Raw genomic sequence first — 11726 nt, forward strand, 5'->3', positions numbered from 1 at the left:
TATTAAGCAAGGAAGAATTCTCCACCTCGGGCTTAGACGTACTAGAGTTATCCGTTTATTTTCAAAGCTGCGCACGACTTTGAAACACTATTTATCATTAAGCAAGTTGTGCAACTCAGTACCATTAATCATAGAATGGTTTGGGTTGGAAGGGACCTTAAAATCACCTAGTTCCAACCCCCCTGCCATGGGCAGGGACACCTTCCACTAGCCCAGGTTGCTCAGAGCCCCATCCAACCTGACCTTGAACAATTCCAGGGATGGGGCATCCACAACTTCTCTGGGCAACCTGTGCCAGTGCCTCACCACCCTCATAGTGAAGAATTTCTTCCTTATATCTAATCTAAATCTACCCTCTTTCAGTTTAAAGCCATTACCCCTTGTCCTATCACCACATCCCCTTGTAAAACGTCCCTCTCCAGCTTTCCTGTAGCCGCCCTTCAGGTACTGGAAGGATGCTATAAGGTCTCCCTGGAGCCTTCTCTTCTCCGAAAACCCAGCTATTTTTGGCAAGACAGACTTCATCCATTCCTCCTCAGAAAATGAGGAGACAGCGTAAAAAAAAAAAATACCAAAGTGATACCAACTTAAGTGCTTCTGATGGGGCAATGCCTTAACATAGCTTCATTACCTACTGAGAGGGAGCTTTTCGTCCCCCCAGCTTTAGGAGTATTTCACTTCAGTACAAGCTCAAGGGTTTCTTTCCAGCCTTTACCAGTTTAGGTAGATTTTTCAAACAGGCTGAACCAAGTAAACTTCCCCTTCTTAACATGATATCTCCTTCCATCACCATTACAGGAAGACTTGGGAATAAAAATTAGAGTTCACATCCACAGAACTGCAGAGTGTAAAGTCCTTCTATACGAGCCTGTTAAAACATCTACTTAATTGTTGCAGACATAAATAACCTGCCAAGTCAACCAACTTCATTCCACCTACCATATGTGGACCATGTGCACACAAGTATTCTAGCCACCTTGCTACAGCAGGGGCACACACACAGGAACACCTAAAAACTGCATCAGTTTGGCTTTCTAGAGTGTTTTCAGGTTCTACATACCCTCCACAGAACTACATTTGGCTGAATTACCGGGACACAAGCCACTCCGCTCAGGCTCCCGCTCTGCGCTTCACTCTGTTCAGCCCAGCAGACGTAAGTTACCTCACACAACAGCAAAATCCACAGATTCTGCTTTCAGTCAGTTTTCACAAACTCACTGCTACGCATCTCCTCTCTACCCTCCTCCCCATTCAGAATCACTCTGTAAACATTTACAGAGGCAACAGTCAGAACCCCGACTACCCTAGCATCCCGTCAAAGCTAATCAGCTTTGCAACTCTTCACTTGCCTCCATCGCTTTAAAAAAAACAAAACCAAAACACACAACTTTGCATCTCTATTAGACTAATTCACTAGAACAGGTGTTTCCCGTTAAGAAAACCAATATTCCGTAAAACATTTTTACCTTTTACTGAAAAATTCTATATAGTTTATAAGCAAAACTGAGACCAACCAAAGGGGAGCTGATGCTTTCCTTCTCATTCAAAACCTGGATGCCACAAGGCCGGATGCCAAAAATTCTTTCCTTTCATGTCTGTAAAAGTTGTGCTTTTTCAGATTACTGGAAGAAACAAGATTTGCCAGGTCAGTTTTTACTAATAATCTTCATCCTCCATTAAACACACACCACGGTAAACACATGGCAGGTTTAGCGGAAGAGAGCACAGACAGCAAAGGTCTTTGGGGAACTGCTTAAGAATATTTAAAAACTGCAATTCAGCAGAGCAGCCATGAGATTTTTAGAATATCTCTGTGCAGTTAGTTTCAGGGAATTAAATCCTCCTTTCCATAAGCAGCTGAGCATTTCACCAACTTGCTTCCTAAGGAATCCCTGCTGTAGGATAAAACTATAGCACACAACTGAGAAGAAAAAAAAACTTTAAAAAGCTATTATGTTTAGGTATACAGCAGCCACATTCCCCAGCTAGCCTACTGCCTTGGGTGGTCACATTAGCAGGCAAGCAAGTGGTATACATTTGTCAAGCCCTAAGTAGTACTTTATTTTCTGCCTACTTCCCACTTTTTAGAAGAAGGAAATTACTTTTCCCTGTAATAAAGCAGGTAATATTTCAAGGGATCAGGCAAAGGCAGACTCAAGACCTTTTCTCTCAAAAAGTTTACAGGGGGATCTGGCTTTAGTTCAGAGGGTTTAGTTTCCTCCTCTTCTTGTCTCTCATCCTCGATATCCTCACTGTTGTTGTTATCATCTGATGGGTTGGAGATACGACTAGCGAAGACCTCTTTGTCCAAGAAAACAATAGTTTCCATGCGACGGTGACGCACACGTCTTCGTTTAAATCTTGGGGGGTTCTTCAGCCCATTTCCATTTTTGCTCATTGTTTCTTGATGTATAATTTTTTTAATGGTTCCTCGGATGGCTATGCGAGCCAGATCTTGGAGGCTGCGGACAGCCACTGGGGCTAAAACAAAATGAAAACCATGAACAGATATGGAGAAACTCCCCTCAAGAGTACTCATAGGAAAAGTTGTACTTGCTCAAATTAAATCAGGCCACTTGAATTCCCTGCTGTGATTACAAAAACAGCTCTATTCAACTCCTGTCAACTCAGATGAACTGTATTGTAACTTTCCAAACAAAATTTAATTATGCATTTCTCTCATTAACTGAAGAAAAAGAATGGGATGAAAGAAGAGTTTCGTATTTTGATGTCAAGTCCTCCCAATTATTTTAAGATACACGTCTTAAAGACTATAAGAGTACAGACTTAGTGACTAAAAATGTTTAATAACTTAGAAAAAGCTATTTTCCTACCGTAGATAACTAGACCTGAAGTCTACTTAACTCTTCCATAAAATGATTTTTCTATTGTGAAGTTACTTCAGCTTTGCCAAGTTCTTCACTTATAAAACATGAGTACTATTTATGCTCTTCAAAAACTACTTCAGACTTAGTGGGTGAAGACTGGCTAGAAACCATTTGGTAAAAGTAATTATAGAAGCATACAATAAGTTATTGTATTAAAATGCCTCCCACATTAATGGTTTCGAAGACTGTTCTGTCTTCTGCACTTATTTGCTGCCAGCCCATAAGTGCACAACATAACTCATGCGGCATAAAGAAAAAAAATGTACTGACGCACACACATGAATGTACTAAAATGAGTTAAAACTGAAACCAACAAAAACCCCTGTCTTCTACTGACAAGTAAGCATTCCTGTGACCTGAATGAAGGAACCAGGAAAAAAAAAAAATCACATGTAATATATATGCAGGTCTCACTACAAAGCCACCATACAAAGTATGCTGAAACATGCACTTAGTGGACTTTATAGCACTGTATGGACTGCTTACTGAGCTGCTTTTTGTCATGCAAAGACACCTTTCCAGAATAAGAACAAAGCCTGACTAATCTGTTTATGGAAGTATCTCTGTCTTCATGTGTTCTTGAGAGGCCTCCCTACACTGAACTCTTAATCTAAAGATTGAGGTCACTGTGCACGACCTGCATTTCAAAGAGCTAACCAAAAATTACACAACTTCTGTCCCTCAAGCGTTCCAGGTTCAGGATAATTCTGAATTGCTGGGCAGTGAGAGCCTTTGAGTAGATACAATGTTCGTTCACAGGTACTACTTATTTTCCCACCACCATGGCACAGTGCCTGAGAACCATGGTAGTATGCAATTCAGGATTGAAACAGATGTCTGCAAGGGCAAAAACAATGACCAAACATCCCACAAATTTGAGGTACAATTCCACAAGAAATCATTTGTATTTAGAATCTATTTTATGCAATTCTGATTCTTGCACCAGACCTCCGCAGAGATCCTCAAAGATAGACTGGGATCCAACACAAGACTTAAACAACTGTTCAAAGAAGAAAGCAGTTAGAGTAATTTTCCTTTAAAGGATTCATAGGGACATTACATTTAAGGAAGCAAGGTGCAGCTTATAGCCAAACAGCAGAAGAAACCTCCCCCATACTCAAGAATGTCTGTACTCACGCAAGTGAACAAGCCTTGATTTTCCTGAATCTGCGTGGTTAGGCTGAATCAAAGGAGCAAAAGAAACAGCAAGAATCTTCTTGGTCTCCCAGGCAGAAGGACCAGTACGAGTTATCTTAGTCAACTAAACCAAAACAAGGAGATTATTGTCCATTGTGTGAACTACAGTAAGAGTTTTGAACAAAAAAATGAACAAACAACTTTTCTGCCTGGACAAGTGGTTAAAGTACTAGCAGCTACAACAATAGAAGTTAGGTAATACAGAGAACTGAGGTTTTCCTGAGAAAATTCAGAACTCCTTACAGGATTAGCCCCAAGTAACTTCATCTGTTGCAACAGAGTATGGGCACTGGCAGTTTGGGTCACCCTGATTTCCCAGTTCTTCCTCAATTCTGAACCAGAACAGCTATGTCTGACCACTGAGAAAACATGTCAGTCACCGATCAACGTTCACTCTTGAAGGAAGTCTGCAGATCACTGGATTTCTGTTACAGCTCAAATCTCCTGCACTAACTCATTGCACAGCATCTCGCTGGGAAGCAGCTCTGCACTCTGCTCATCTCAAACACCCTGACAGCGGTAAGAGGTCAGACACCTACACCTCAGCCATACAAGTCCGTTAAAACAACACACCTTTACACCAAACAGATAATTGGAATTACAATCTTGAGTTCACACACAGGGCAGTTACCCACCTTTTACTAAAAAGAATCCATCGACACTTGTAAATAGGGACAACTTGCACAAAGTTAGGGTGTAAAATTTTGTATTTTACCATAAGTACAACACTAGATTATATAACTTGAACAAAGCCTTGCTGACGTTTTTCTGCAGCATGAAAGTAAGTTTGCAATTAACAACAAAAGATCAGAATATGTGAAAGACTGGTAGAATGATGAATTTTTTAAATATTATGAAGAGTGAAGAGTTCAGTTTCCACCCATAGTCAAGACCGGTGTACTTAATGCTTTCTCCAACCCGCTACAAGAAGGGCAAACTAAAGGAAGAGCTACTGACTAAACCAAGATCCGAATTAAGGGTAACTGAAAGGGAAACATGAGTAGAAAGGCACTCAACCTTCTCTTCTAGAGGCATGACAAGAATTCCCCCAACTTTCAACAGGTTCTTCATGTAGTCTTCATGTTCCTTCTGTACTCCAGCACCACAGTAAACACGGTCGTACTGAGTACAGTCCGGAGAAATCTCTAAACAATTGCCGGTAACAAAAGATGGCTCACAAAATTCAAATCTGAAAATGAAGAAGATGTGTATCATACAAGTATATTACAATTTATCAAATGAAATATTTTCATGATTCTGAAAAAATGAAACAATAAAAAATACTTGGAAAAAACCCAGTTTCACAGGATTTCTCCTCTGAAGCCCATGTATTCTAGACATTATCAGAACAGACCACAGCTAGAAGTCTCAAAACCACAGAACAATAAGGTGAGAATTCATAGATGAAAATCTCCAAAGGATAAGGATGCATAATTTCATACTTGAATTGTATGTAACTCTTCAGAACGAGCTATTTTTAGTCACCTGATGCTGACTCAGTTATAATACACAAATATAAATATTAGAGCTGCAATTCCAAATGTTAAAGCCTTTTAAGGACTGCACCAGGGGGGTTTTGGCATTTTCAAAAGCTTTTAAATGGTTTTCAGATGTTGTGGGGAACTATAACTTGATGTTTCAGAAATATGCTTTGCTGAAGCCAATGGAAGTTTTGCCGTTGCTTCAAGAGAACTGTGATTTCACCCTTCATAAAAAGAATTTTTGCCTACAGCATTTCTGATTCAGTTTAGAAGAAAAATAAATGATTCTGTGATGCTTCTGGTTTTCTTAAATGCTCCAAATCTACATTAGCTTAGGCCCCACATTTAAGGGCTGATTTTGATAGAAGTTGTACAGCATCTCCAGTCTTCTACTGGTATCTTGAGAGGCAGCTCAATATAGCATCTATTTATTCCTAAACACTTCCTGAAGCTTTCTCCTTTTGCAAAGCACGCTAGACATTCAGAGCAGCCAGCTAGCAGTTCCTGCACATGGTGTTCTAATAGCATAACCCAGCAGCCATTTCTCTCAGCAACGCCAATTTTCCAGTCATGTTGGTTTCCGAATTCAGCTCACTTTTGCTCCATAGCTATATTTGTCTGGAGAGAAAAAAAAGTCTTCCTTAAAACACCTATTCAAACAATAGCAATGTGACTGAAAAAAACCCAGTCATCTATGTGCAAGCGCCTTCCACGCTGAAAACTTTCGGTCTGCTGCCAACATCAAGAAAATACAGCCCTCTCAGCAGCAGCTTTCCAGTACAGCAGCAACAGCGCAAGGCTGAGTAGTTTAAATTCTAGCATGTAATGACTTTAATTTTCTTCCTCCCACGAGAGGACTATCAAGTATCCAGAGATGTTTTACTTCCTTGTTTGAACAAACCGTGAGACGGATCCAAAAATATGACAGCTACAACTTTTATTGCTGAGGTTACTATTGGCAATGGTTATCTTGCTGGAAAGTTATTACTTGTGACAGCAGCAGAATGGAGGTTCTAAGGAAGAACATAAATCAAATCCCAAGCAGTTTTAGTACCAACTTAATCATCATAAAACTACCTTCATATTTTAAAACACCATTTTTCTTCTTCTCAGATAAAACACATTGGGCCACCAGAGAAATCAGTTCATATTCTTCTGATAACCGTGCATGCTCTCAGATCACAAACATAACTATTACTGTTATTTGCAAGTTTCAAGTTGTTACCTGCTAGTGCATTTTAAAATAAATAACCTTCTTCAGCTTCCTCTAAGCTCTGCAACAGCAGCACTGCTATTAAAAACACTGCAAAAATTTAAGAAACTCCCCCCCAATACACATCAGCTTAGAAGGTCACACACTGCAGTTCAGGAAGCCTAAGGAGCCAGAATCCTCAGATTACCCTGAATCCAGAACTGCCACATGGGAACAAGAACTGCCACGACTAAAGCCAAATGCACAAAATGAATCCAAACGGGCAGTCCACGTTCTTACTTGTCAAAGCTGTCACTCGTTTTAATGAAGAAGTCCAATTTCTGCTTTGCATATTCGATCACATCGGAATGAAGCTCCACACCATGGTTAACACCAAAAGGACCTGCAAATTCAGAACACTAGGATAATGGTAACAGGCAACAACACAAAATGCAGCGGGACCGAATACAGTTTTGGTTACTTCCTATAACAGATTGCTCCTCGAGTGTCAGACAGCCAGCGCCTGTGTAGGGTCAGCTATCTTAGCACTACAGTGGGAATTGCAACCCTATACCTGCAATTTCTGAAGCAAATGAGGCTGTCTCGCACAATTGATTTTGAATCATTTGCTCTTAACTGTGCAGGAAATTCCTCTGTAGGAGGGAAACACTGATACTGAAGAAATACTATTGCTGTAAAACTGACCAGCTCGAAAACATTCCAATGCAGAACAACAGCCTGCATGTTTTAATAAATCCCTCCAAAAAATCTTTGTTATTTTTATACCCCCTTGCTGATATGCTGAAAATCGCCACAGAAGAATCAGGAACAGTCACCACACATTGTACCTCAATTAACAGCAAAAATAAATTGGAAAAAAAGAGAAGTTGTTCAGCACTCACTCTTTTTATTCAGAACTGACTTGGTAACTTTTCCAAAAATTCAAAAGAATTCAAAAGCCCTGGAGTTACATATTGGCATCCTAGGTAATCTCAACAAACCTAGCAGAAAACCACAAATGTGATTCCATGAAAAGCCACAGGAAATGGGAGTGAGAATCTATCCTGACAACAAGCATTTCAGCAGTCAAAATTCTTGCCACACCCACAAAAGGAAAATACATACCCTACAGTCATTTGCTATCTATCCTGGCAGCCGGAAGAAGCAAAATTGTTGACTGAAATACTTTAGGGCGAATTGCAATTGTATAATTGCACTTTGCTGCTCCGATTTGTGCCTACTGTAGACGCAGTCACGAAGTCAATTCTGATGCATTAACTGCTTTCCTGAGACTATTCCCACCTGTATGTTGGTAAGAGTCAAAATTGGATCTCAAACATGTTTCAGTCTAGGCAGGACATTGTAAAAACAAACAAGGCACAGAGCAGCTACAGTCACACGTTTCTGAAGACATGCTCAAACCTAGTTTAAACGTGGCACTCCTGCTCCCGAGCTGGGTTCTGGCTTAAGGGGCAGCAAACCCAAGCTTGTGCCCAGTCCTGCAGGAATCCACTACAGCCACCTGTGCAATTACATCGTCGCCTGTTCTGAACTGCCACAGAAATCTGGATCCCACCCAGTTCCAGAGAGAAGGTTGCAAGAATCCTGATAAATTAGCCAGTTGGATTAATGCATTCTTTACTCTCCTAGATACCTTTCAGTTTCATTACTTGAGGAATGCTTCATTCCCAATTTGATTTTTTTTTTTTTAAATCTAATGTAAACAGTTAACACGATTGAAAAGGTATTTACCCAAGATGAGTCCAACCATAGAACTCAGATAACCAGTGCCACTGCCAAGATTCAAAAATGACAGCCCTGGTTGCAGATCCAACGCTTCCATCACCTCAGAGTAAATGCACGGTGCTGAGAGATGAATATTTCCATGCTTCCATGCCAAGTCCTTGTAGGCATTGTCTTTGAACTCTTCCAGGTAGTAATCTGCTCGATCAATGGCTCGGAACGCCTGTTCTACCAGTTCTGTCCGGATGTATTGTGCCTCCTTCAGGTTATCAATTAATTCATCATTATCTTCTCCTGCACTTACTGCACCTCCCATCTTCAACAGTTTTCTATAAGCACCAAAACTAAAAGAATAATAAAGGAAGGTGAGGTATAGAGCACGCACTCGAACACTAAATTATGCTGCTGTATATGAAGTACTTTGAGGGAGATCTTTATCTGTATATGGAGTACTTTTGAGGGAGGTACTTTAAGGAAAACAAGCAGGAGAAAAACATTACCACCACCCCACCCCCAATCAAACAATGAAACACAAAATGCAGCCGATCTGGCATGTAGTACCTGACACTAGCGGGGAAAAATCACAATAGACAATTTAAGCGTGCAATGCCTGTCTTCAAACACTACCAACATTTTACCAGCATGTCAGCTTTTTCACTGAATCCTTTTATATAAAGGATTATTCTAGCTCCTATGCTTATAGGCCATTTTTCATTGCAAATCCAACCAACAGTGCAAGTCTACCTTGCCTGTCGGAATTCTTGCCACACGCAGACTTTCTACCTCTAACAGTACCAAGGGGAAATTAAGGGACTAAGACACAGGCAGTAAGAACCAGAAAAATCTCAGATTACATCTTCTTTGAATATGCATCAGGATGCTGATTTCACAGAGGTTAAAAAAAACTCTGACCCAGAGTACAAGCTTGCTTACTTTAGCAAATGCACTTTCACACAGCTCATCTTTAGAGCTTGAGCCACCGTCATCAGTAAAGCACTTAACAATACAGACAGCAACTGCAGAGAGAATTTCCACTGAAGCCTGTGGAATTTCTTCGGTCCTCTTAAGTCCTAGATGAGCTAACCCCCAATTTGGAAACTCTTCAGTGAGGCAGATTTACGAATTACAAACACTTCTGACTTCACTGACACAATCATCTCCAGCAATCTATTCAGGCTTGTTGGTGTGGGGGAAAGAAAAGCAAGCACCTTCCTTGACTGTGCATTACACTAAGCATGGCTATACACTTCATGTAGTAAAAGTTCTATATGTTTTAAAGAAAAAGGTATAGGGGGAGAAGAACATAGAAGAACTTATCACGCAAAATTAATCTAGCTTTACTTCCCTACCCATATCTCAAAAAAAAAAATCCTTTTCAGAAAACACAACATGATTTTTTTTTTTAAATGCATTTATTTACAATGCCTTTCTCTGCTCACAATAATAACCACAGAAGCAGCAGCTTTAGAGTTCATTCCTGGGATCAGAAGATCTGCCTACAGCTAAATTGTTGGGGTTTATTTGTTATATTCAGCAAGAGCAAATTATACTTTCATTTTCAGAGGAAACAAAGAAAAGCTACAGGAGTCTAAGGAAATTTCACAGTTATTAAAATAACATACCATCCTGATTACCTGTAGGGACACACAAAATAAGACATACTTAGGCAGAGAACTCGAGCCGTTTTAATACATTCATGTCTCAAACACATCAATCCAGTTCCAGACCATTAATAAAACTGAAAAAAAAGTCACCCCTCTCCTTTCTATAGTTACTCCTTCATTTTCTCTAGAAAAAACGATTGTGTTTTATCACTTCACAGTGGGAACACATCAAGTCGAAGGCTTAGGTGGTTTCAACAGCCAATCGGATTTTTTTTTTCCTCCTATTACATACACATCAACTTGTGGCATCTGCACATATAGGGCTGCTTCTATCTTTGGTCAGCATGCTTTATATAACATTCTGCATTAAAATACTCTCTTCCCTGAGGGTGTTGATTCCCTTGACTTTCTTTTGTATATTTTGTTCTTAGGCTTGCTTCTTTCTTCCGCTTAAGCTCTTTTTGCTATTAAAAATCTACATTTTTAGATTTATAGTATGAATAAAAAGTTGTGGCTTTAACAGTGTTTCACTTTGGATCCCCAACAAACTCTTTCTGACGTATGCCAGCCCCACTGGGACAACTGGTCCGACCTGGTTTTAGCTCGGCTACATGATCAATAGCTGTTCTTCCATGCTCTACAACATGGAAGACATTTTTCTAATGAGATCAAGGAATCTCCAGGTTGTGACAGGTGTCAGTTACTTCTGAAATGATTACTTTTACTGGACACTAGCTTACTTCCAATAAAATGCACGTTTTATATGCAGAACACAGAACTCTGACATTTAAATTCATCTTCGGGTAATTCCACATCTTTGTTTAACCTTGTTTCTCTTCTCCTATTGGAAGGGGGAACCAAGACTACGAGTAGGATTTATTTTTAACAAACTTTTTAGAACAAGATCCTCTCCCTCCACAATTAGCACAGTTGCACTTTTCACACTTCTAGGTAAAGCACAGATTTCCACAAATCTGAGCAGGGACAAAGTTCACATGCAAAAATTGTGGTATTTAGCGGGTCACAACACAGGTAGCAAACCAAGCAGCCTTCCAGTGTTGAAACATCCCTTCAATTGCATGTTGCCATCTTCCCCTTTAAGAAAAACAAAACAGAAAAACAAACAAACAAGTCTGACATGAGAAGCTGCATTCAGATGCCTGAAACAAAACACTGAAATTAAAGCAATTTCTTCCAAGGCAAACACCAGCAGATGCACAGGAGAAGACTCAAAACAATACACAAGGCATAAAAATGCAATTCTTCACCCCAGCACATTTCCAGGGTAACCCCTGCTCTGCCGTAATACGCTCCGGAAGGAATAACAAAGGTGAGGATGTTTACCGATAAAAAACAGAATCACAATTGCACAGCTTTCAATGCGACCCCCTCTAACCCTCTCAAACAAGAAATTAAAAAGCCCCCCGCCCATATAGCTCAACCACTACCTGCGTTATCAGGCTGCTGCCGAGGAAAGCGGCGGAGATGAGGGAGTGGGAAGGAGGTCTGGGAAAGCCTGATGTTGATATCCACCCCACCCCACCCCCCGCCGCTTTAATTACACCTGGGCGGCCCCGGTCTCCAGCCAGCACCGCTGCCTCCAGCCGTGCCCAGGGCACCA

The 11726-nt window shown here is 40.5% G+C and overlaps 1 protein-coding gene across 2 annotated transcripts; it reads right to left on the minus strand.

Annotated features, from left to right (window-relative positions):
* Window positions 1-2089: 2089 nt before the first annotated feature.
* On the minus strand, window positions 2090-11173 carry PCMTD2 (protein-L-isoaspartate (D-aspartate) O-methyltransferase domain containing 2). 2 transcript variants are annotated; one of them, XM_009326821.1, is made up of 7 exons: window positions 11101-11144; window positions 10124-10135; window positions 8511-8845; window positions 7059-7161; window positions 5103-5274; window positions 4026-4149; window positions 2090-2481 (listed from the first exon to the last, which is right to left on the minus strand). In XM_009326821.1, the coding sequence occupies exons 3-7, from the start codon at window positions 8815-8817 to the stop codon at window positions 2099-2101; spliced, it is 1089 nt and encodes a 362-aa protein (XP_009325096.1). In that variant the 5' UTR covers window positions 8818-8845; window positions 10124-10135; window positions 11101-11144; the 3' UTR covers window positions 2090-2098. The 2 variants fall into 2 exon arrangements, with proteins under 2 accessions (XP_009325096.1, XP_009325094.1); XM_009326819.1 differs by lacking the exon at window positions 10124-10135 and having other exon boundaries at window positions 11101-11173.
* Between the last annotated feature and the right edge of the window lie 553 nt (window positions 11174-11726).

Source organism: Pygoscelis adeliae, unplaced genomic scaffold, assembly GCF_000699105.1.
Source record: "Pygoscelis adeliae isolate BGI_AS28 unplaced genomic scaffold, ASM69910v1 Scaffold286, whole genome shotgun sequence".
Classification (NCBI taxonomy): Eukaryota; Metazoa; Chordata; class Aves; order Sphenisciformes; family Spheniscidae; genus Pygoscelis; species Pygoscelis adeliae.

What these genes read in the sequence shown, in the direction of transcription:
- PCMTD2 (XM_009326819.1), bottom strand. Translation starts at nt 8,817, where the DNA reads ATGGGAGGTGCAGTAAGTGCAGGAGAAGATAATGATGAATTAATTGAT. An exon ending in TATGGTTGGACTCATCTTGG is followed by an intron (nt 7,162 to 8,510) that starts GTAAATACCTTT and finishes CTGAATTTGCAG; the next exon opens with GTCCTTTTGGTGTTAACCAT. An exon ending in ATCAAGGCTTGTTCACTTGC is followed by an intron (nt 2,482 to 4,025) that starts GTGAGTACAGAC and finishes ATTTTGTTTTAG; the next exon opens with CCCCAGTGGCTGTCCGCAGC.